This window comes from Labeo rohita, chromosome 1 (assembly GCF_022985175.1).
Source record: "Labeo rohita strain BAU-BD-2019 chromosome 1, IGBB_LRoh.1.0, whole genome shotgun sequence".
NCBI classification, from domain to species: Eukaryota; Metazoa; Chordata; class Actinopteri; order Cypriniformes; family Cyprinidae; genus Labeo; species Labeo rohita.
The window spans coordinates 1,575,999-1,602,299 of NC_066869.1; the positions used below are offsets into that span (position 1 = coordinate 1,575,999).

Below are 26,301 nucleotides of genomic sequence, written 5' to 3' on the forward strand. Positions count from 1 at the left end.
AATAAATATAAACCCTTTATCAGGCCTTTAATCAGTTTGGTCAAATGTTTTTGATCTTTAGAGCAAAGTGAAAAAAAAATATAGTGTGACTGAAACTATTTATTACATCATTTTTATTTTTTTAGTGCAGAATGTAACAGAACAGCCAAAACAAAAGAAAAAAAAACAAAACAAAACAAAACAAAACAAAAAAAACAGCAAAATATATAATATAATAATATATGTATATAAACATGTATTTTCATATTGCTTCTTATATATAAATACATAAATAGCAAGTTTCACACAATATTATTATCCATTGTCTTTTTTGTTCAATAACAATTCAAAAAAAAAAATTAATACATAAAAAACATTCTTAATGATTTTCAGGACAGTAAAAGTAAAGAAAATGATTCAAATAAAGCAGCTGAACACTGCAACAAGCTTCTAAACAAAACTGAAATAACTTTTTGCTCCAAAGCTGACATTTTAACCAGCCTCCATCAATTTCACTTTGGTATAAGTGAGTAGGTTTTTGAGAGATCAGTAAAGACACATTCATTTACACCAAACAAGCATTATAGCTTAGGATGAATTTACAGGTGAATGTGTTCATGTAAAACTTGAAACTGTATGGAAAGAGAGTTGTTAGGAATTTGTGAGAAATATGGAATGTGAGAAATGTTCTCTGTTGTTCTCATCTGCAGGTCATTAAATCTGACACAGACATACTGAGCAGTTATTATAAAAAACCCCAATGCCAACGTACAGGGGTTCAGTGAATGTGGTGTTGAATGTGTGTAAGTGTGTGAGTGTGTGTGTGTCAGAGATGCTGTAGTAGGACAGAGTGCCGGCCGACACGTCCAGATACACTCCTACTCTATTAGACTGTGGTAAAGGTACAGGAATATCAATGCTGATTTTATCATACCAGACAGTGTATCTGCCCTTAATGCAGCTCAAACTCCAGGACTTATCGTTGAGTCCATAATCACAGTCATCACTTCTTCCTTTCCTGCTGATTCCTTTATACGTCACTGCTATGTCAACCCAGCCACTCCATTCAGCCTCCCAGTAACAGCGTCCAGTCAAACTCTGTCCACACAGAACCTGCTCGTAGTGCTCAAACCTTTCTGGATGATCAGGATATGCCTGATGATCTTCCACAAGTGTCGCCTTTCTGTTCCCCTCAGACAGGATGAGTTTAGTATTTGCTGTGTTTAGATCCAGTGTGAGATCACAGGCATCTGAACACAAAAAGAGAGATGAGAACTGTATCATGGACCATTTTTAAGTGATGCTAAATACATGTGAAAATTGTGTTAAGACCTACATTTTTGTAGTCCTGGTCTGATCCTGAAGTCTTCCCCATGATCCAATCTAGACAAATATATACACATCAAACATTAACAACCTGACAGTGAAACAGAGTCACACTAACATTCACTAAAAATCACTGTCAATCACATTTCAAATTGATGTAATGACTAATTTGTCAACAGCTACAACATCTAACCTATTAATACTGTAGCTGCTGAAGTATTTATAAAATTTTGTATAATTTATGCAATGTGAATAAGCAATTTATCAAAACATTTTATAAGATTTTGGCCCTAACGATTAGCCACAACCTTAACCCTTATCTCTGTGGGTCAAAAATAATTGATAATGCTTATATTCTAAACAACAGAATATTGCAGTGTTTATGTTAGGAGGTAAGTCTTGAGTAAACCAATGTATAAGTATGCACACACAAATATATTATATTCATACCTGAGTATCTGCAGTTTATATTTTGGATCCTCCAGTTTGTTTTTGAGCAGCTGGACTCCTGATTGTCTTGGGTGATTGTAGCTCAGATCCAGCTCTCTCAGGTGTGAGGGGTTTGAACTCAGAGCTGAAGACAAATAACCACAGCCTTCCTCTGTCACCATACAGCCAGACAACCTACAGCATAGAGAAGTATTATGTTGCATTAGAACTACACGTTAAAATTCGGAACCCTTTTGTCTGTCAGTCTCCCCAATAAAATTTGAAGTCACAAAATTTGCATGTAACATCTCCTTCAGTCAAAGAAGTTAATGATGTACACTGTGGATGCTCTATTATGCTTTCATGGACTGTCTATGATGTCATAGACTGTCATCTGCCAATAGAATTGCTGTGCTTGGACACACGTTTCAGGCACCGGTGATGCTAAGGGCATTCCCCAAAGCATTTCATCAGATACAGTGTCTTGTTCCCCCTTGTCCACCTCAAAGAACCAAGGTTACTCTCGTAACCTGGGCCACATTTGAGTGGTAGTGGGTATGAATGTACCACTGTGTTCACAAACCTCAGTATCTCCAGCTGACAGTTTGGATCCTTCAGTCCATCAGAGAGCAGCTTCACACCAGAGTCCTGCAGGTCATTGTTACTCAGATCCAGCTCTCTCAGGACAGAGTTTGAGGATTGAAAAGCCAATGACACAGTTTCACAATTCTGAGAAGTGAGATTGCAGCCAGCAAAACTGAAAGAGATTAAAAGACAATTTTCAGTCAATAAATAAATAAATAAATAAATAAATTTAATACAAGTTTAATCATTGTGAACATCATAAATTATCATTTAAAAGTCAGAAACAGCTTTATTGCAAAGTACACACTTGGCAACATGAGCTTTCAGTGCAGAAGAAAGTACAGACATGCATGATAGTGCAGACATACTTTTCAGAGAGGATTGTTACTTTGCATAAACATTCAGTTTTTTTTCATTGTAACACTCACAGAGCTTTTCTGCAGTTGATCACAGCTGCTATCAGTCTTCTTCTCCCCTCATCTGATGTTGTATTTCTTGAGGTCCAGCTCATCCAGCACCTCCTCTGACATCTGAAGCATGTAGGCGATTGTTGAGCACTGAGACAGAGAGAGTTTCTTCTCTGAGTGTTTGTCTGATTTCACAAACTCCTGAATCTCTCTGTACAGAGTCTGATCTTTCACTTCCAGCAGACAGAGGAACAGATTGATGGATCTTTCAGTGGAGAGTCCATGTCCATCTTTGATCTACTGTGTGGTTCTCCTGATGCTCTCTGAGCTGTTCTCTGTGTGTGTCAGTAGATCCTGTAAGAGTCTCTGATTGGACTCCAGTGAGACGCCCAGCAGGAACCGCAGGAACAGATCCAGCCGTCCATTCTCATTCTTAAGGGCTTCATCCACCACTCTTTCATGGAGTTTGTGCAGTGAATTAAAACATGCTTGTGTAGTGCTGAATATGTGGAAGAAGAATACATAGAAAGCAGCAAGAATCTCCTGAACGCTCAGATGAATGAAGCTGTCGACTTTCCTCTGATGAATCACAGATTTCTCCTTAAAGATCTCAGTGCAAATCCCAGAATACACTGAGGCATCAGTGACATCTATGCCGCTCTCAGTCAGGTCCTCCTCACAGAACATCACATTGCCCTTCGTCAGCTGTTTAAGCCACTATTTTAGTATTTGACAGATCATCTAGCATTTCTAACAATCTATGTAGAAAGGGTCATCAGAAATGTTTGGTAGAAGCATCAATTCATTATCATCATATTATTATTAATATTATTAATTTATTCAACTTTCGGTGTAGTACTGTGTCCACTTAAGAAAACAGTATGTTGATGTTCATCATGCTTGTCACATCTTCGGTTCACCGGTTTAAGAACCTGCTTTTTAAAGTATTGTTTTCGTTATAATGTACTGATTCAAATTAGCTACCAATAATAAATATTTTACCAGTAAGCGCGCCTTCCCGACATGCTCTCGCGTATAAACAGGCAGCATCTGGGGTGGGGGACGGTGCGGACGCAACCATCAAACATATTTCAAAGGAATCGAGCACCACATTCCCGACAGCATCAATGTCTTTACTTGGTGCTTTTAGGGAATATTTGCATTTATCCAAATTTGTCATTACACTGTATACCCGCACTACACCACTGAATAGCATTGATAAACCAAAACAACATGTGGATATAACGTTAGATACTAAAGAAAATAGAAAATAAGCACATCCTAAAAAATCTCTTACTTACCTTTATGAGAATGTTGAGGGTACGCAAACATAAACGGAGTGTGTGTGTTGTTTTCCTGTTTTACCTGTTTACAGTGGAGCCGAATTTAAAACCTACGCGTGTGTCGTTTCTCTCACTAAATTAGTTCATCATTTAAATGTCTCATCAATTAAATAAAAACCTTAATCTGAATCTCTCAGTCCTGAATTTGAACTTTACAGATATAACGTGACAGACACTGTATGTGATTCACCATGTGCCAAATTATTATTATTATTGCAAATGTTTGAAAAGCTTTGCATTTGGAATGAGTACACTATGGGGGTCATGAGGATCATAATGGTGGAGAAACAGCAAATGTTCATTATTTGTGAGAGTTGCTCCTTTAGACTCAACAGCTTGAATAAAGAGTGGTAAAGTGTGCCAGTGAATCTTAACAGAAAACAAACATCATAAATAAGCAAAAACATTTTAATTAATTGCCATTTAAATATGTACCCTCCTCCATTATGTAAATGTAATTAAATGAAGATCATGTTTGCAATAGTTCTCAATTGCCCGCCCACCATAGGTAAGAAAAAAAGTTATAATTCATGTTTATTTGACTAGAGAAAAAGCGGTTACCTTTTCCCAAAAAGTAAGGAAGCTTTTACACTCATAATACACTGTGCTTGATCTGACCGTCTGTCAGCGGGGATACAAAAATATGGGAGTACAATCTGTAGTTTTAACAAAAGCCCCTGAGTTGGCAAAAGTTTGCCGGATGGCATTTTATTGACTACTATTGCATAGCCATAAGAAACAAATGCTTGTACTGTGCATTTTTTTTCTTACATGGCTATGCAATGTGATACAGAGACACTGAGGAATTATTAACTCTGAATCCAGCATAGAGGGGTTCAGTGAATGTGGTGTTGTATGTGTATAAGTGTGTGAGTGTGTGTGTGTCAGAGACGCTGTAGAAGGACAGAATGCCGGCTGGCCAGTCCAAATACACTCCTATTGTTTTAGACTGGCATGAAGGGGCAGGTATTTCTTTGTTTATACTATTGTGCCAAGCACTGTATCTGCCATCAACACAAAAAATGGACCAGGATTTGTCATTGTATCCAATCCTACAGTCACTCCCACCTTTCCTGCTGATTCCTTTATACGTCACTCCTATGAAACACCAGCCGCTCCATTCAGCCTCCCAGTAACAGCGTCCAGTCAGACTCTCAACACACAGAACCTGCTCATAAAAATTAAATCTGTCTGAATGATCAGGATACGACTGCTGCTCTTTGACATGTGTCAGCTTCCTGTTGTCCTCAGTTAATGAGAGACGAATGTGTGCTGTGTTTGGATCCAGTGTGAGATTACAGGCATCTGAACACAAGATTAGAACAATATTAAATATACAGGGTTATGGCAGGAAAAGGAGAAAGTAAAACTGCACCAATGAAAATTTTGAGGGGTTTTGTTGGTACATATAGTGGAATCATTTATTTATCCCCAAAACGAAATGACAGTGTTAAACTATAATATGGAGTTAAGTTAAATGTAAAATATGTATGGTGGGTTTAAAACTGAATATAAAATGTTCAAATCATATCATTCTACTGATAAAACATATTGAAAAATACGTGATATGTATTTGGTTCACTTAAGGCATTTATGCTGCAACCAAGAAAGCCATTGCTTGCCTTGGTCCAAAATGTGCTTACTGGCTGGAAAAAAAATCATAGCCCTTGGGGCAGATTAAAATGTTCAGATTTAAATCTGAATAAAAAAAAAAATACAGTCACTGTTAATCTTTATAGCAATGCAAAACCATGATATACCAATTAACAGAACAATTCATCAACATGCAAGGTTATTATGATTGCTATTATGATTTAACTGCCTACATAAAATCTTAAATTATCTGTCCCTTGGCAGCACAACTGAAAGAATGTTGGCAAAATCTCCCTGTAAAAATTAGGTAATACATTGGGAAGTCAACTCAATGGTTGCACACCCAAATACCAAAAAAAAAAAAAAAAAAACTAATTCACTTCACTGCTGGACCTATTAAGTATGTATGAGAGGAAGAGTGAGGTACAGGACCTACATTTTTGCAATCCTGGTGTGATCCTAAATTTTTCTCCATGGTCCAAACTACAGAAACAAATGAACAAAACAGATAAAAAATGTTTAATTAACATTTTAATTTAAATATTCAGTCCATTGGTTTTGTCTTTGTCACCATCTGTGTTTGAAATCTGCTATGGAGTATTTTCATAAAATACATTTCACAAATGCAAAAACAGTTCACAGATGTACAATTGTGTATCAAAATTTTGAATGCTTTAAATTCACAAGTTTATCATGGACTGTGAATGCATAAATCACATTCATGTGTGTATGGCCTGGATTTGTCTGTGTGGGTGTGTATTTTGAGACTTTCCTGCCAGCACTCTCCTCACATGTACTCTTTAGCCAATCAGATGCAAGCTTACCATTCAACCAATCATAATCTGCAGAGAGCGCAGACTTATTAAGCTTGGCTTTGTACGTTTTGCACAATCTGACTGAATTGGAATGGAAATAAAGAACCAGGACCCGGACGTGCATGTATTTCAGTGTATAGACCATCACACCAGATTGTTCTATTCTATTCTATTCTATTCTATTCTATTCTATTCTATTGGATGGCTTATGTCAGTAGAACAATAACATGCAATAAACATTCAGTGTAATTTAGTTCAGTGTCATGTAGGTTTGTCTTACATTTGATATGCATTTATGTCTTGATTAAGGCTATGATTTCACTGAATAAATATGAGTACTGCTTTTTTATATATGAATGTATATCTGAAGGGAATCGACTGTCTTCAGAAAAGTTTTGATGGCATTTTCTTTTAATCATATAATGCCTGAATCTGATTAGGCAGCTATTATGAGCACTGTACAATAATAACAGCTGTTTCAAAAGCACCTAGTGGCAGAGAATAAATCTGTAATTTCAATGAGGCTTTCTACTGTTCATGCTGAGATCAAAGCGAACACTGATACGTTTTATTTATTTATTTATTTATTTTTTGCAGCATACAGGTAGAATTGTAAATGTGAAAGATGTGTCTTCTAAAAATCTGAACCTGAATTTTTGTGAGCCCTGCATAGGCTGCATATAGTGGAGTAATTTATTTATCCCCAAAATGAAATTACAGTGTTAAACTATAATATGGAGTTAAGTTAAATGTAAAATGTGTATGATGGGTTTAAAATTGAATATTAATTGTCCAAATTCTATTGATAAAACACACATATATATATATAACATACATATATATATAAAACATATTGAAAAATACATGATATTTATTTGGTTCACTTAAGGCATTTATGCTGCAACCAAGAAAGTCATTGCTCACTTTGGTCCAAAATATGCATACTGGCTGGAAAAATCAAAGCCCTTGAGGCAGATTAAAATGTCCAGATTTAAAACTGAATTCAAAAAAATTCCTTCACTGTCAATCTATACATCAATGCAAAACCATGATATACAAATTAAAAGAACGATTCATCAAGATGCAAGGTCATTATGATTGCTATAAAAAGAGGGTGCATGCAAGTTGGTATGACCAACTAAGAAAGTTAGTCGCACCAGTGTGACCAGTGGGGGAAATGAGTCTTGAGCCCTGTTTTATGTAAAAAAAAAATTCAAGCTCTTTATAACATGTTATTTTCTTTTAACCGGCTTGTTCAAAAACAATAAAATATTAACATAGTTTAAGATAACATTATATTTTCACTTTAAACAATGTTAGCTTAAACTGGGTTGATATTTTGTCGTTTTTTAATAAACCAGTCAGAAGGAAAAAATGTTATAAAGAGCTTGAAAAAGATTTTTATCTTAAAAAAAGTCAAACCTAAATGACACTGAACTAAATTACATTGAATGTTTTTTGCATGTTATTGTTCTACTGACATAAGCTTAGCTTTCCTCTAGAATAGAACAGAATAGAATAGAATAATCTGGTGTGATATTCTGTCCCCTGCACTTCTGAAATTATCGCTACACCCTCTGGTCTGTACAATGAAATGCATATGTCCCCATCTTCGTTCTTCATTTCCATTATAATTCATTCAGATTGCACAAAAGGTGTGCAAAGCCGAGCTCACTGTGTCCTGCGTTCTCTGCAGGTTATGACTGATTGAATGGTAAGCTTGCATTTGATTGGCTAAAGAGTACATGTGAGGACAGCACTGGCATGAAATCTCAAACACACACACACACACACACAAACATTTGTTTTTGTGAATTGTGGGGACTTTCCATAGACTTCTATAGTTTTATACTGACTAAACGATATTGTCTATCCCCTAACCCTAAACCTACCCCTTACAGGAAACATGTTTGCATCACTACATTTTCAGATAAACATCACTTACTATTTTTAATAGTTTTTTAACATTGTGAGGACGCAGGTTTTACTATCCTTGTGGGGACATTTGGTCCCCACAATGTAGCAAAAACAAGTGATTTCTGACCAAAGTTGTAGACTGCAGCTTTAACAAATATGACTGTTACAAGTCAAAAGCAGCTAATGATCCAGCAGGTCATTTCTGTGTCACTGGTAACATGTAGTAAAACTGAAATGATCATTTAAAGGGGACCTATTATGCAAAATTTACTTCAAACATGGTGTTTGAACATAAATGTGTGTTTGCAGTGTGTGTACACAACCACCCTATAATGATAAAAATCCACCGACTAAAGTGGCATCCCTTTGTACAGGCCCTGCCAACGACTGTTGAGAGAAACTGCAGTATTAGCATACTGGCCAACAACAACAAAATACATTTATCAAATAACCATTCAGAGACTTCCTGGTTCATTCTCAAGGTTGTTACTTCTGCCAGAGTCTTGCCTTTATTAGTGTCTGTCTTCAGTTCATACATATAGGGCTGAACACTACTATTTTTGCTGTCAGTCGTATTGCTAATCCTGATTTTTTTTTTTTTATCCAAATCAGAGATGTCAAAACTCTCCCTTATTCTGCATACGGGGCAGGGAGCACCAGCTCAGAGACTTATATTACATCTTGTGAAAATAGGCATATTAGGGTCCCCTTTAAAACACTCCAATAGCTAGACTACTTAAGAGCTACATTATATTTTTAGTAACACGTCAGGTTAAACTAATTAAACTCCCTGTTAGTAGGGAGATGCTGCACATACTCATACAAAATCTCCCTCTCTCCCTAATTCATTCAAATAAATGTAATCTTTACTGCATTACCTTAATCTCTGTTTCTGATTTAAACGAACAAAATGCTAGATCTAACAACCCATGCTCAAAATAACTAATGACAACAATTTTAACAAGGCCTTAAAGTTCTAATCTACAGGTACTAACATGTAATACAATATATATGTAAAACAAAACCTTAACTAAAACTTTATTTACAACTTGTGTAAATGCCAGTCTTAGTAAAATTCTGGGGAAGCATAGGTCCTCAATGCATAAATAAGAACGCATACACACAAACAGTTAAATGTGTCATAACTGCCCCACATACTTAAGTTTCTCCAGTGAGCAGTTTGGATCCTCCAGTTTGTGGTTGAGCAGCTGGACTCCTGATTGTCCTGGGTAATTGTAGCTCAGATCCAGCTCTCTCAGGTGTGAGGGCTTTGAACTCAGAGCTGAAGACAAATAACCACAGCCTTCCTCTGTCACCATACAGCCAGACAACCTACAAGCATACATCAACAGGAAATAGGAGTTGTTATAAAGTTGGCATGGAACCCTATAACGTCAAATAATCATGCATCAAAATATCTTAATGTGGAAGTCTAACCTCAGTATCTGCAGCTCACAGTTTGGACTCTTCAGTCCATCAGAGAGAAGTTTCACTCCTGAATCCTGCAGGTCATTGTTACTCAGATCCAGCTCTCTCAGGACACAGTTTGAGCTTTGTAGAGCTGATACCACAGTTTCACAGTACTGACTAGTGAGATTACAGCCAGCAAGACTGAAAAGAGTAAGCAATTTTCAGACAATAAAATTTCTTATCCAGACTCTGCCATTTTGATTAATGATATTTTTTTTATTAATTACAATCATGTTAAGGAGGTACCAAAGAAATTCTAAATTGTGTAAAATAAACTTAAAATATAAATCACTTTGCACAAAGATGTGGAAAATTCTAATTCCATTCAAACTAGGGCTGGCAAACTATTAATCACGATTAATCGGATACAAAATAAAAGTTTGAGTTTGCCTAATATATGTGTGTGTACTGTGTGTACTGTGTGTACACAATACTGGGCAGTCACAATATTAGATTTTTCACACCATGGTTATTGTGGCCAAGAAACTTCACAATATCGATATATCGCAACATCTACAGAAACCTTAGTTAGCAAATAAATGTTTACTTTATTTTGTTTTTCTTTTTTGCCCAATGAAAATAGGAATACTGATAAACACAGGGCACAGGACTCTGGCTTTCTCTGTCTTCTTTGAAGTTCCATAAGAAATACTGTAAACAGTATGATGAATAAATATTAACATCAAACCTGATACTTTAACTTTATAAATATAAATTTAGTAGCAGAGCTACAGCAAGTGATTTTTAGTGCTGGAAATCCATTTGTCCTTTGCTGAAACTTACACATCTTCATTGAGAGCATAGGTCATGGTTGCTTAGCAATGGCAGACATCACGGAAGCACAAGCTACAGAGCGCTTTGGGAAGAAGGAGAAAGCGGCGCACTTAGCGTTTTCCAACGCGCTGCTAATTCAGTTTTAATGTGCACCTAGAACAGTTGCAGATGAGACATTAACTTAAATTAAGTTTTAAGAAATTACAGGCTACGCACAAGGCCGTGTTGGCCATGACTTGATTGCAAATACAAAAATAAGACGAGTAAAGAAAACGTGGTACTTATTAAAAGAATCACCCTTTATTTAAACATATTAATACAGAAAACAGCTTACTTTTTTCAAGTGTGAAAAGAGCTTCTTACTCTCCCGCTTGGACAACATGACTCTTCTCGGAGTAGCTGTGCACACTGTGTTGCCTTCTTGTTTGACAGGTGTCAGCGTTACGGCGCAATACTGCCACCTGGGAGATCAACCAAGTACTGGCGCTAGAGTATTTATGTGTCGTGTTAACATAAGAGTCCTATTCATATTGTGGTTATCGCCAATACCGGTATATTGTAATACCCTAAATTAACACGGTGTTGATATTTCATGCTTTCATATCACGATTATTGTCAATACCGGTATACTGCGACACCCCTAGTGGATAATTATGATGTATATATAAATACACACAAATTAATGTATATATTTAAGAGAAATATGTTATTTATGTAATATTTATGTAATATGTAATATTTTTATTTATATATAAAAGTATAATATTTTTATAATTATAATACTATAAAATTATAATAAAAACATATACTTGTAAATATTTTTTAAATATATACATGAATGTGCTTGTATTTATTCATACAGAATAATTACACACAGTACACACACATATTTTAGGCAAACTTTTAGTTTGTATGCAATTAGTCATGATTAATCGTTTGCCAGCCCTCATTCAAACAGTAGACAACCATTATTAGAAAGCAGTAATGCCTTAATGCCTTAATTAAACCTGTTGGTCTACCTAATTTTCTCAGTAATGCAGTGGTAGGAATGCATGTTTTTACATTATGTAGCTTTTTTTAGCAGTGGTGGACAGTAACAAAGTAGTTTTACATTATGTTTATTCATAACCATACTGAAAATAAGTCAAAATTGTTAGCTGATGCTAACTGTCTAGGGAACAAGCTTGCTGGTGCTAAGTTGAAGTCATTTTAGATATAAAGTCCAAATATTTTTATTTAACAACCTAGATCAAATACATCTGAGGCAAAAAAAGAAAAAACGAAGAATGTGATGTTCAGAACATAACTACAGTAATCATCAAAGTGGGAAGTGATGCCCTCCGAGGGCATTTGGCCAGGGCTGTTTTTCACCCTAGACAAGGTTTGAGAAGAAAAATAATTATTATGGAAATATAATTATATTTTTTCTTAAAATGTTCTTCCTTAATTCAGGCCTTATTCTCATGTCATATATAAATGCGATGTTCTGGAATACAACAAGCTTTAAAACATGTTTTTTCTTACTGGTGAAAATTAGATGGTCAAATCTGTTTTCTCTCAGGTACATCACAGTGTAAGCTTCACAGTGAATATTACTACATTACAGACCAAATCAACAACAACAACAAAATATATCTTGACCCTTTATAGTGGTTATTTTGGAAAAATCCCAGGTATTTTGAGCAGTAGGATTATAAAAAAAAAAAAAAAAAAAAAAATATATATATATATATATATATATATATATATATGATAAAAGAGTAGACTATATAAAATTGCTAAATCAATCTACCTATCAATAATTTTACTTAAAAAATTCAGTACTTTTGTACTTTTACTTTTACTGGAGTAATATTTTATTATACGTATCTGTACTTTTACTCACCACTGCTTTTCAGTAGTGAATTGTGCTGTTGTGAAGTGAAGCGTGTTACTAAGACTATATGGTAGAAAAGAAAAAAAGAACACTTGTTTAAGTGGATAATTATAAATCTGTTATTTCTGTGACACTAATGCATCCAAACAAACCTCCAGAAATAAGCATTGTTTAGCATTTTATCACTGTCTGTGTGTAAAGCTTCTGAAAGATACTATACTTCAGGTTAAGACATATAACTAAGTATCACAAAATTACCATCTGATGCCATCAATGTACCATTCACACTTTTCTAAAAAGTGCTTTAAAGAAGACTCATAAACGTTTTATCCCTGTTTTGTCAATTTTAGGGATATACATCTACATATAACCCTTACAGAAACCTATGCACATCTAACAGTATTTGGGGATTTGTAAGATTAAGGACCACCTTAAATACCCGTTTTTAACCTGTTTTACTTTGTTTGTGAGGTACTTTTTAAAACATCCTTCAGAATGGAAGTTTCAGATAATTTTTTGGTTAAAATAAAAGTATGTTCAATCAAATGATGACTATTTTTTATATATATACAAAGATATATGAAATATCTACCAATTTTTTGCTAATTTTGCCATATACCCTGAAGCTGAACTGCTGCAGATACTTTAAAAAAAACTATAGCTATTATTTGAACCTAGTTAATCTATTTAAAGTTGTTATGTAGCATAGCTAAATTTAAAGTAGCTAGCTTAACACTGCACATCACTCTGCAGATACATTCAGGATCGTTTTTTAACATACAATTATTAAACACTCACAGAGCTTTTCTGCAGTTGATCACAGCTGGTATCAGTCTTCTTCTCCCCTCAACTGATGTGTTGTATTTCTGAACATCCAGCTCATCCAGCGGCTCCTCTAATATCTGAAGCATGTAGGCGATTGTTGAGCAGTGAGCAGGAGAGAGTTTCTTCTCTGAGTGTTTGTCTGATTTCACAAACTCCTGAATCTCTCTGGACAGAGTCTGATCTTTCACTTCCAGCAGACAGAGGAACAGATTGATGGATCTTTCAGTGGAGAGTCCATGTCCATCTTTGATCTTGTCTTTAATGTACTGTGTGGTTCTCTTGATGCTCTCTGAGCTGTTCTCTGTGTGTGTCAGTAGATCCTGTAAGAGTCTCTGATTGGACTCCAGTGAGACGCCCAGCAGGAACCGCAGGAACAGATCCAGATGCCCATTCTCACTCTCAAGGGCTTTATCTACTGTTCCTTTAAGCAAATCCTGAACAGAAACTAAATTCGTTAGCCCATCCATAGTTGTATTTAGATAAAAATCAAAAGCATAAAATGCAGCCATGAACTCCTGAATGCTCAGATGGATGAAGCTGTAGACTTTCCTCTGATGAATCACAGGTTCCTCCTTAAAGATCTCAGTGCAAATCCCAGAATACACTGAAGCCACAGTGACATCTATGTTGCTCTCAATCAGGTCCTTCTCATAGAACATCACATTGCTCTTCATCAGCTGTTTGAAAGCCACTTCAGCAAGTTTCACAATCACTTCTCTGTTGGACTGCAGGAGTTTCTCTGGATCTCTCTCTTCATACTTCTGATTCCTCATGTTGATCTGAATCAGCAGGAAGTGGATGTACATTTCAGTCAGAGTTTGAGGGATTTCTGCACTCACATCTTCTTTCAGGAGCTTCTGAAGCACAGTGGATGAGATCCAGCAGAAGACAGGGATGTGGCACATGATGTGGAGGCTTCTTGCTCTTCTGATGTGTGAGATGATTCTGCTGGCTTGATGCTGGTCACTGATTCTCTTCCTGAAATATTCCTCCTTCTGAGGCTCATTGAATCCCTGAATTTCTGTCAGACGGTTGATGTATTTGGAGGGGATCTGATTGGCTGCTGCTGGTCTGGAGGTGATCCAGATGAGAGCAGAGGGAAGCAGCTCTCCTTTCACGAGGTTTGACATCAACACACCCACTGATGAAGTCTCAGTCACATCACAAACTTTCTGATCATCTGAAAACATCAGTGTGATTCTGCTTTCATCCAGACCATCAAAGATGAACACAACTTTACACTCCTCATAAATCTTTGAGTCCAGATCTTGAAGTTCAGGATAAAAGTCCAGCAGAAGTCTGTGAAGACTGTACTGATGATCTCGGATCAAGTTCAGCTCTCGAAATGGAAGCACAAACATGAAATCTACATCCTGATTGTCTTTTCCCTCGGCCCAGTCCAGAATGAACTTCTGCACAGAGACGGTTTTTCCGATTCCAGCGATGCCTTTAGTAAGAACAGTCTTGATTTGGTGTTTCTCCTCACATCCTGGTTCAGGTGATGCTTTAAAGATGTCATTGCAGTAGATTGGAGTGTCTTGTGAGTGTTTTGTTCTGGCTGTTTTCTCCATCTGTAAAACCTCATGTTCTTCATTCACTCCTTCTCTCTCTCCCTCTGTGATGTAGAGCTGTGTGTAGATCCTGTTCAGGAGGGTTTGATTCTCTTGGAATTTGATTCCCTCAAATAATTTCTCATACTTGTTTCTCATGTTGGTTTTGTGTTGGTCCTTGACTTTCTTCAGAACATCAATCATTGTTTGAGCAGAATCCTTCACATGGTCTGTAGTCTCATCATCTGTTCCCACACTGCTAACGCAAAAAGAAAAATAACTGAATAATAACTGAAAAATAACTCCTTGTAGAACATTTATTGCTTTCTGCAAGTTTTTAATCTCCTGTAGGGCTGCATCTGTGTAACACTGCCCAGAGGTGATAGAGACTGGATCTCTCTGGACCTGCTCACAAACTCTACATCTGGACTGAATCTGGATTGGATCATCCCTTTCACAACTGCTGAATCACAGGAGAAATATTAGTTTTGAATCATCTAAATCACATTTGAGCATTTGAGGTTAAAAAGGATATAAATTGTCGATTTGTTTAGAAAATGACCAATTGTTTTGCTAGATAAGACTCTCCTTTGTTGGCTGGGATCATTTAGAGCCATCTGAAGCTGCATTTAAACTGGATTTTGGAAGTTCAAACTTGGGGGCACCAATGTACTCCACTAGATGGAGATAATTTCTGAAATTATTTCCTCAAGAAACATGATTTCTTATTGACTGAAGAAAGAAAGACACAAACATATTGGATGACAACGGGGTGAGTAAATTATTTCTAAAGTTTTGTTTTGGAAGTGAACTCCTTTAAGTGAAATATTTTATTCTTGTTATTTGTAAATAATGTTACTAACTTGTTTTTTTCTCTGTGTGTCTGTCTGTCTTACTGTGTGGAGTATTTTGAGTAATTGCTAGGCTGTTGCTATGTGGTTGCTAGGGTACTCTGGGTGGTTGCTAGGGTATTCTGGGATGTTGCTAGGGTGTTGCTATGCGTTTTCTGCACCTGAGAGGACTACTGAGATCTCGGTAGTCCACAACTAGGACTATGGATATTCAAACTGAAAATAAAGTCAAACTGCTTCATCACTGAATCGAGGGGGAAATTCCATGGATGTATCACTCTTCATAGACACACAGCTGGCTTCTGGAGAGGCTGTTTTTCGAATCTTATGTCTAATAAAAAAAATCAAAGGATTCATCCAATCTCTAGTAATGTTCTTCATGATATATTCAGTATCGCCGTTTTCTCTTACCTGGGCTCAGAGGTCACTGCTTCATCACTGAATCGAGGGGGAAATTCCATGGATGTATCACTCTTCATAGACACACAGCTGGCTTCTGGAGAGGCTGTTTTTCGAATCTTATGTCTAATAAAAAAAATCAAAGGATTCATCCAATCTCTAGTAATGTTCTTCATGATATATTCAGTATCGCCGTTTTCTCTTACCTGGGCTCAGAGGTCACTGCTTCATCACTGAATCGAGGGGGAAATTCCATGGATGTATCACTCTTCATAGACACACAGCTGGCTTCTGGAGAGGCTGTTTTTCGAATCCTATGTCTAATAAAAAAAATCAAAGGATTCATCCAATCTCTAGTAATGTTCTTCATGATATATTCAGAATCATTATTTTCCTGTACCTGGTCTCAGAGGTCACCGCTTCATCACTGAATCGAGGGGGAAATTCCATGGATGTATCACTCTTCATAGACACACAGCTGGCTTCTGGAGAGGCTGTTTTTCGAATCTTATGTCTAATAAAAAAAATCAAAGGATTCATCCAATCTCTAGTAATGTTCTTCATGATATATTCAGTATCGCCGTTTTCTCTTACCTGGGCTCAGAGGTCACTGCTTCATCACTGAATCGAGGGGGAAATTCCATGGATGTATCACTCTTCATAGACACACAGCTGGCTTCTGGAGAGGCTGTTTTTCGAATCTTATGTCTAATAAAAAAAATCAAAGGATTCATCCAATCTCTAGTAATGTTCTTCATGATATATTCAGTATCGCCGTTTTCTCTTACCTGGGCTCAGAGGTCACTGCTTCATCACTGAATCGAGGGGGAAATTCCATGGATGTATCACTCTTCATAGACACACAGCTGGCTTCTGGAGAGGCTGTTTTTCGAATCCTATGTCTAATAAAAAAAATCAAAGGATTCATCCAATCTCTAGTAATGTTCTTCATGATATATTCAGAATCATTATTTTCCTGTACCTGGTCTCAGAGGTCACCGCTTCATCACTGAATCGAGGGGGAAATTCCATGGATGTGTCAGTCTTCATAGACACACAGCTGGGTTCTGGAGAACCTGCAGCGTCACCCTGCTCCATCTCTTCATTCAGACTCATTTTAGAGGCAATGTCCTTCTCCAGCTCCTGATTAGTTTTAGAGGTAGGGTTGTACTACTCTTCTTTCTCACTACAGAAATAACACACAATTCACATTCTTTACAAGAAGCACACAAACCATGACATAATTGTAGCATCATGCATCTAAGGTCTTTGAAACATTTTTTATCTGCTTTTGGCCAAACATCTGCTATAACAACTACATAAAAGCAAAGTACTGTTAAAGATTTATAAATTATAATTTATATAAATCATTTATATAATTATATTTAATTTATATAATTTATATGTATTATAATTCACTAATTCTGAGGATAAAACAAATAATTATAGCCATTTTAATAGATTACATAACCACTGGACTATCTTTATGTATGTGTGTTCGACTTGGACCGTGCCCCACTTTTCCGATTAGTGAAGCAGTTAAGTTGGACAATTTTTGTGCAAGGTATGTCTATATGGGCAGGTAGGGTAGACCAAATGTTTAGTCAATTCAGGTCACCTTTATTTATATATCACTTCTAACAATACAGATTGTGTCAAAGCAGCTTTACAGTATTAAATAGGAAAATAGTGTGTCAATAATGCAAAATGACAACAGTAAACACTCAATTTTCAGTTAAAGTTAGTTCATCGTTGTCGACACCGATAGCCTTGTGCACAGTGTGCCAAGATAAAGCACAGTTGCGTTACAGGCGTCCCGTGTTCGAATCCCAACTCCAGGACCTTCTTTATCCCATTGACAATATTGCTGGAAATTAAGAGTCCCCAACTAAGCAAGCCAGAGGCAACAGTGGCAAGGAACCAAACTCCATCAGTTACCAAAATGGAGAGACCTTGGGAGAAACCAGGCTCAGTCTGGGGGAAGGTCCTCTAGCCAGACGAACCCAGGAAAACACTAATGAGCATGGGAGAAAAAAGAATAACCGCATGCAGATAGATTCATTTTATTCACAATGACTATTTTTTACTAAGGGATGATCTCTGATAATATCTGTCAAGGTGAGGATATAGGCAGAGGTTGAAATTATCCAGAAAAGGTATCACTTTAAGTTTACACGGACGACCAAGACCTTTCAGATTCCAGCTTACAAAATCAATTACCCTGCTTATAGATATACAGGTGGAAAAAATTAACTGAAGATATAAGCAAAGATAATAAACAACAATGCACCTGTATGAAAACATATGCCATGTAAATAAACTAAACTAAACTAAACTAAACTAAACTAAACTAAACAGGGGGGGGGGGGGGTATGAAGCGATATGACAATAAAGTACGTCGCAAGACTGCAGAAACACCAATGTCTGACTGCAGCTACAAAGATGATGCCAGATGATGCAAAGATGATTCACATTTTGCGCTAGTTGATCATAACCAGTACTGCTTCAAAATGGCAAAAGAAGAAACAGAAGCAAGAGCCAAAAAATAGAGAGTAGGCAATTTATAGAAAACTGAAGAGAACTCAAACAGGCTGTTCATCAGATGATCAAAAGTTTAAGACCATAGCCTTAAAAATTTTAAATCTGCGCAAAAATATGGCTTTCATGTCATTGTCCTTCAGGCAGTCACACTGTCATGACCTCCTGATGGCAAAGGCGAAAAGGCTTTCTGTCTTTGAACGTGGCGGGACTGCTGAGCTGCATGCGCAACACCTCACACAACTTGCCATTGCTGCCGAGATTGGACACAGTAAGTCAGCCAATTCACATTACTCAAATGACATTACTCGATACGATATCAAATGATGAGTTATGGGACAAAAAAAGATCTGCACTGAGTGGGTCCGATGGGCTGTCCATGAAGACATAGGCCAATATTTGACCCAAACCATCTGCGAGAGAAGGGATTCACAAACAAAAAACGTCTTCAAAGGCCACATCTCCTCCCAAGCCACAAACTTGCCCATTTGAAATTTGCAAGGGACCACCAAACATGGGACATTAAAAAGGTGGAAGAAAGTTTTATTCTCTGTCAAGAAATTGATTTAACCTGGATGGTTCTGATGGCTTCCAACATTACTGGGATGACATACAAATACCACTGGAGATGTTTTCTACGCGGCACAGTGGAAGAAGCTCCATCATGATCTGGGGTGCCCTTTTCTTCAGTGGGAAAATGGAGCTGCAAGTTGTGCAGGGGCGTCAAACGGCCGCTGGCTATGTGGACATGTTGCAGTGGGCATCCCTCTTGACTGAGGGGTCAATTCTGCATGTTCCGCTGATCTAAATCGCACTGAGAACATTTGGGGATGGATGGCAAGGGAAGTTTACAAAAACTAATGTCAGTTCCAGAATGTCAGTTCCCTTCGTGAAGTCATCTTCACCACATGGACCACAAATTCCGACCAGCCTCCGGGAAACAGTTGAATCAAGCATGTCAAAACAAATGTTTGAAGTAATCAACAAGAATGGTGGGGCTACTCACTACTGAGTACTTTTTTTGACACTTTTAGTTCTGTTGTGGGGTTTTTTTTGGGCTATGGTCCTAAACTTTTAAACAGCTGATGAACAGCCTGTCTGAGTTTTCTTCAGTTTTCTATAAATTGCCTACTCTCTATTTTTTTCAGTGTCATGTAGGATGCCCAAATCCAGTATCATTTTATAAATATTACTGTTTTTGTGTCATAGATTGTAGTTTTAAGAGGTTTTCAGGTGAGAATGTACTTGTTTATAGTTCAAATATGCAGTTTGTTAATAAACATAACATTTAAAAATTTGCATCAACATTTTTGGAAATAAGTGCTCCGGATCGTCAGCAGCCATTCTACACTCATGAAACCACACAAGAGTGCCTCACCTCAGCCAGATCTTCTAGAATTTACCACTGGCTCTGATGTCTCTGTAGTGGTTAAACATGAGATATAATTAGTTTCATCTAAATCTAATAGGCAGTTGTTGGCCTCTTTAAAGTATTATTTTTTCCAGAGCAAATAGTTTTGGCAAAATCTCATCATGTTTCTATAAATTCAATGCTGTATATCAGAGCGCTGTCTTTGCTTATTTGACTGAATTGCCTAGCAACTTTTATGATGGCTGTTGTTGTTGTTTATTACTTATTATTATTCAATAAATAATAATTTATCATAGTAGTATTTAAAAGTGTTTAGTATTGAGAAACAGTGCGTGTTCGTGATGTTGATTTTAATTATATTGTTCCACAATTAGATGGTGACAAGAGACTGTATTACGAGTCAGCAGTAAAGACTTTTATACTGAAAAACAAACACATTTTTACCTGACAAATAAAATGTTATATTTGATTCATTCTGATCTCTTCTGAAATCATTATGATTAGTAGATCATGTGGAGGCTGATGCTACCTCAAATCTATGACCAGGAAAGAGCACTGATTTTAGCAAGTTGTATGGGAGAAGACTAAGCAAACTTCTTTTTTTTAAAAAAAAAAAGCAAGCAGTAGGCGGCTGGCAAAAAGGTATTAGTTACCTACAGACCTCTGACTAAAATCAGACTGGCAAGTTTGTGATTGTATGATGCACAGAAAAAGGCCAACGTGAGACATAAAAGCGGCTTCGGGTCCCTGACGAACGAATAATTGAAATCATGGGATTTCCAGAATAATCAAATAATTAATAATTAATACATAATCAATATTTGTGGTCAGTGTAAATTAGAGAAAGCACCTAAATGTTAACGATAGCATTAAATTGGAGTCAGATTAAACATGGAGCTAGATTAAAATTAAAAGTAAAAAGTGAACTTTGCAGAAGCGCTGTGAAAAGACTGAACATGCATTAAACCTTCAACCAGGCCACTGGACTCCGCGTTTGGGCCAGTGGATGGATCCTTATAGAAGCAACTCAACTATCCTTTGTTACTAGTTTTAAAGTGACTTTTTGGAATTAGAAGCAGAGGCTTGGGCTCAGCTATTAATCTGTCAAACTGAGACTTGAATATGTGGCGGGAGAAAGTAGTTCTGCACAAAAGAGGGTTTTTTTAAAGACACTCTGTTGTTGTTTCTTATGTATTTACTATACACCAGAGGCTGCCTTAGACTTTAAGTGTCCATCATTTTGACAGACAGCGTCGTAAAAATTCTGTCATAATCCATACTACCCGTGATTTTAATTTTCAGAATTTTATTATAATAACACATTTAATTGCTTTTATTTTTGTTCGCATTTTCATTTTTAATCATGAACCTACAGGACAATATAAGCTTATATATTTATTTTGAAGAGAACAGATGAACAGACGAGACTACGGAACTTTTCATGTTCAACACCACACCATGCAGTGACAGCAATTTTAATATATTCTAATTTTTATGAACCAGTACTGATTCGTAAATCCCAATCGATCTTTTGATCTATGCTGTTTTCAACTGATGGATAAACAGTACATAGTGTGCTCCCCATCCAATAAATCACAATATGCTAAGCTTTGTGTTAATTTTGATAAAGAGTGAAGGGTTGATATGTACTCATATGTTGATATGTACTAGATTTTAAAATACATTTGTGATCTTATTTAAAATGCAAAACTAAATTTAAATTTAAAAAAGTTTCATTTCATTATTTTTTACTAATAAACTTTTAAATATTTGCAACATTTTATTAAAGAAGATTTTCAAAAATGATTAAAAAATTATGCTTCTATGCCCTTCATGTACTGCATCACAACCGCAACGAGTGGGACTCGACCCCGAGTCTCCGGCATGGGAGGCGGGCGCACTAACAAGGAGGCTAAAGACGCTAGTGCACCTCTTGATATCAGGGGAGTGAGGTTTACCTGCACAGCACCTACCGCTGGCCTCCGTTACACATATCCTTAAATTATTTTTATTAGGCATTAGGGATGCGCGGAATACCAGTACTGGAAAAATACCGGTATGTATTATATTTCAAACGGTATGATATCATAATTTTGCTCAATTCTGAATTTCATATGCTGCTATAGAGAAGTGCACCTGTAGGTGGCAGTGCTTCCAAAATTGTTGCAGTAAATGTGACAACAGAATGCGATGGAACAAACTAATGAAACTCTATCAATGCGCCCGAAATTAATAAATAAAGAGAACAGTAGAAGTGAAATATGCCATTACTTTGCATACAAAACAGATGATAAATGTGATTAAACTGACCTTACTGCACCTATATGCAAGCGTTGCTATAAATTATGTGCTGCCACAGCTCATCCTGTTCTTTTCAGGGAATTTCACGAGTTCACAATTGCATATAATGAATAGAGTAAAGTGTATGCGTATTTGGCGTGCTGTCCGAGGGGAGGGCTCAGATCTTGGAATTTTGGCCCGAACCCAGAGTACAGGTTAGGACAAGAATAGTTGTAAGTGTGGAGAAAGGGTGGCGGAGGGATGCTGGAAAACTGTCGAGGAATAGAGGTAAGTCTGCTGTGTATATATATAGACACACACCTCTTATCATGCAAACTGGGATGATTACTGATTGCGCTCCTCTCGTGTTAATTAGGTTAATTATCTGAATGTGCTCCTCCCAAACTTAATGAAACATCATTAAAAGAGTCACCAGATGTCCATTTTCCAGAAGCTGATATGATTCTTTAGGGTCTTAATGAAAAGTCTATAATATACTTTGGTTAAAAATTCTCAGTGGTTTAGATTTTTTACCTTTTTACCTTGCCAAAATCAGCTCTGCAAAAATCATCCTGTTCAGGTTGATGTTGCTTTAAATGTTAATGAGCTCTGTTCGCCCCGCCCCTCTCTTCTCTCTGTGGACTGACGAGCCGAGTTTAGCCACTAAAATTGCTAACTAGCACGTTATTAGGAAAGGCGATCGCAAAGATTCATAAAAAAACCCTTATACTCACTTCTGCCGTAAGTGAAGCTGGATCACGAATGAGTTGCGCGAATATAGACGGATATATGTAGATCAGGAGGTGCATTCCCTTCACAAACAAATGTAATCCACTGCATCTTCAGCGGCTCAGATGTCAGGAATAAATGACAACCACTATGTTCATTATTACATCCAGCAACACAACACTTCAGTCACTCAATCAGAGATATTCTTGTCTAACTCACATCCCTGCTCCGGCACTGAAACAATGGAGGTTGGAATGTTACAGCTGATTTAAGGCGGGTCTGACTATTGTGGCTTGATTTGAAGGGAATTTTATTTTTACATTTAGATTAATTAAAAACCGCTGCATGGATTTTTATCATTATAGGGTAGATTTGTACATACACTGACAACACACGTTAATGTTCAAACAACATGAAAAAGTGAACTTAGCATCCGATGACCCCTTTAAGAGATGGACAAGTGAGTGCATCATTCATCATTCATAACTTCACATATCATTTTTACTTTGATTCATAACTGACCAACGCACATACATACGATGTGATCAGTGTTAGGAAGTAACGCGTTACTGTAATTTGATTTTTTTTAGTAACGGAGTAATTTAACACATTATAATTTTCTAAATGAGTAATTAGAGTACAGTTACAAGCATGCGTTACCGCTGCGTTACATCACTGCCGACAGAATGTGATTTATCATGTAGATTATAAAAAGGGTGTTGGCACACGCGACGTCCTTTACCTGAGAACTACTTTGACTGCAGCGCCTGTGAGGTGGATACTACCAATGAAAACATAAGTTAACAGAAGTAATTAGCATTTTTGTACATTTCTTTATAACATTTGGCTACAAGGTGGCGCTGCCACCAAACTTTTTTGAGTACTGTCAGGGCATGGTGCCCAAGGCACATACCGAGTTTCGTAATGATACGTTAATGTGTTCGTAAAATATAGCATTTTTGGACAAAATTCAATATGGCCGACACCCAAAATGGCTGACATGGAAAAATTGGGTATGGTTGGACTCGGCATGATGCACCGAATCTAAAGAGATAAGTTTTGTGATTTTTGGCCAAACCGTTAAGAAGGTATAAGCAAAAATAGCCATTTTCCATTCTCCTGACCACTAGGTGGCACTGCGCCAAAACAGCCTTAGGTCATGCTTGTTATTACACACACCAAAGTTGGTCTCAATACGTCAGACCATTGCAGAGATATAGCCTCACATCCATTTTTGCGTGCTTTTTGTAGAATTCATTTGCGCATTATTCGAGAACGGTTTGCTTAATCAACTTGAATTCCGTAACTTTTTGCCAGCATGGTCTGAAGATGATCTGAGCAAGTGGCAACCTCCGGGTTTACCTCTTGAAGCCAACACGGAAGTGACTAAAATTGCAATTCATCGACTGGCCGCTTGAGGCTGGCTGCAAAAGGGAGTCAATCCCATAGACTCCCCATGTTAAAATGCCCAACTTCACAGCAGAAAAGAATATGTTTACAGCCTGGTTCAAAAAATGGTTTTGGTCTATATAGCTAATTTTGCCCGTCATGTCAACTGTGAGGGGGGGTGAATTTTTTTATAACTCATCCGTTTAATTTATACTAAGCCTTAAAGTTCTGCATAATTTAGGGCGTGGCCACTTAAGTGGCAGGTGGATTGCCGCTGCTGTCACCACCGTCGCGCTCGGCGGGTGTGGTTTCAGCAGCCAGCTCCAACCACGTCCCGCCTATTTGCCCATTTTCGATTAACCCGGGAGTGACGTGCAGTGACGCGATTCCAAGATGGCGACGGCCGACTCCCGCCCACTTAGAGCTTCAAAAATGCTCTTCGGAAACCTACGGGTGACGTCACGGACATTATGTCCATGTTTTTTACAGTCTATGGATCTGAGCCAATTTTGGTAAAAATCAGACAAACCGTCTAGGTCGAGTTTGAAAAAGTAGGTTTTACGAACAAAAATTTACAAAAAATAAAAAACAAAACCTTACAATTTTTGAATTTTGGAGTCGGCATGAGCCAAGGATTCAGAGGAAACAAGAATTTTGATTCTGTGCCTTACGGTTCAAAAGTTATTAGCATAAAATGATTGAAATTTGGACAAGTGGTGGCGCTAGACAGTTTGAGTTAGAGACTCCATATCACTTAGTCTCTTTTGCTATTGAAACCAACCAACTTTAAAATTTTGTGTGAATTGTTAACCCTGGTTAATGATTTTATTCATAAATTGCTTTGGAAAAGCATCTGCTAAGCGATACAGTGTCAGGGGAAAGATCATACAGTTGTTTTACAAATATAAACGATATAATGGTTATACAAACAGTAAAGCAGGTGAGATTTAATAAATTCCCAGCTATCAAGGAACTTTTTTTAGAACTTTGGCTAATGTTCTACCACGGTTCTCCCAAAGTTATGAACAAACATTCCAGGAATGTTAACAGCGATATTTATTAAAACTTACCTGTTTTTTTTTTTGTTTGTTTTTTTTTTAGGATATTATGTTTTGACTCATCAGTGTATACTAGCAGTTGGAGAGATGCGAACTTTGTTTCTGAATCTCCCAAAAAATACAGTCTCAGTTTAATATACGTTTGTAAACACAAATTCATCGTCCAAGTTGCAGTATTCTGTGAGCGAAGCGTCAGCAGAAGCAGAACGCTCTCTTCTACCGGTTCTTATTTTAAGCATTTGCGTTATGTTTAGACGAGTTGTTCTATCCTACACAACTACAGGCTGATATAGTTTTTTTTCTACTTCAAAGCTTATTTTACGCATTACATTTTGTAAGAAAATACATAAAATCACTGGTAAAATTATGAAAAAAGAAAGAAAGAAAGAAAAAAGAAAGAAATTCAATCAAATAAAAAAAAAAAAAAAAAAAGTTAATCAAACGTGTATAAAACAGTCTATAGCAGTCAGTCGCATCATTTCATTATTTTAAATAGTTTTTTAAACGAACACTGTAAGTGTACTTATTTTTAAAGAAGCACTTACCAGGAAATAAGTTTATCGTTGGTTTTCCAGAATAGCTTTGTCGATGAAAACTGTGTGGCTTTTACTTTCGGTTTACTTGAAATTGACTAACTTAACTGCTAAACCGGGTTAGATAACTCAGTTAATAACCTTAAAATTCACTTATACATTTGAGCGTAACTTGCTAGTCATACTAGCATCCTTAACTTATTTCGTGTATCTGAAATTGCCCCTGGGCAGTTTATGAAGTATGTAGGTTAGTTTGCTTCCGG

The 26,301-nt window shown here is 36.9% G+C and overlaps 2 protein-coding genes across 3 annotated transcripts; both read right to left on the reverse strand.

Moving 5' to 3' along the window:
* Positions 1–351: 351 nt before the first annotated feature.
* LOC127165080 (stonustoxin subunit beta-like) lies at positions 352–3,156 on the reverse strand. Its single transcript, XM_051109375.1, has 5 exons — positions 2,748–3,156; positions 2,318–2,491; positions 1,756–1,929; positions 1,316–1,362; positions 352–1,229 (listed from the first exon to the last, which is right to left on the reverse strand). Exons 1-5 carry the CDS (start codon positions 2,828–2,830, stop codon positions 694–696), a joined length of 1,014 nt encoding a protein of 337 aa, XP_050965332.1. The 5' UTR covers positions 2,831–3,156; the 3' UTR covers positions 352–693.
* Positions 3,157–4,403: 1,247 nt separating this feature from the next.
* On the reverse strand, positions 4,404–26,295 carry LOC127165054 (NLR family CARD domain-containing protein 3-like). Of its 2 annotated transcripts, XM_051109331.1 has the most exons (12): positions 26,051–26,295; positions 17,122–17,325; positions 16,928–17,041; positions 16,734–16,847; positions 16,540–16,653; positions 16,346–16,459; positions 16,152–16,265; positions 13,313–15,148; positions 9,832–10,005; positions 9,553–9,726; positions 6,099–6,145; positions 4,404–5,374 (listed from the first exon to the last, which is right to left on the reverse strand). In XM_051109331.1, exons 2-12 carry the CDS (start codon positions 17,253–17,255, stop codon positions 4,845–4,847), a joined length of 3,465 nt encoding a protein of 1,154 aa, XP_050965288.1. In that variant the 5' UTR covers positions 17,256–17,325; positions 26,051–26,295; the 3' UTR covers positions 4,404–4,844. The 2 variants fall into 2 exon arrangements, with proteins under 2 accessions (XP_050965288.1, XP_050965296.1); XM_051109339.1 differs by lacking the exons at positions 16,152–16,265; positions 16,346–16,459; positions 16,540–16,653 and having other exon boundaries at positions 4,587–5,374.
* Positions 26,296–26,301: the final 6 nt, after the last annotated feature.

Excerpts from the sequence above, each read along its gene's own strand:
- LOC127165054 (XM_051109331.1), bottom strand. The coding sequence starts at position 17,255 with ATGAGTCTGAATGAAGAGATGGAGCAGGGTGACGCTGCAGGTTCTCCA. Across the intron at positions 16,848-16,927 it reads GCAGTGACCTCTGAGCCCAG|ACATAAGATTCGAAAAACAG; the intron begins GTAAGAGAAAAC and ends TTTTTTTATTAG. Across the intron at positions 16,266-16,345 it reads GCAGTGACCTCTGAGCCCAG|ACATAAGATTCGAAAAACAG; the intron begins GTAAGAGAAAAC and ends TTTTTTTATTAG.
- LOC127165080 (XM_051109375.1), bottom strand. The coding sequence starts at position 2,830 with ATGAGCTGGACCTCAAGAAATACAACATCAGATGAGGGGAGAAGAAGA. Across the intron at positions 1,930-2,317 it reads TGTCAGCTGGAGATACTGAG|GTTGTCTGGCTGTATGGTGA; the intron begins GTTTGTGAACAC and ends TCTATGCTGTAG. Across the intron at positions 1,230-1,315 it reads CAGACCAGGACTACAAAAAT|ATGCCTGTGATCTCACACTG; the intron begins GTAGGTCTTAAC and ends TTTTGTGTTCAG.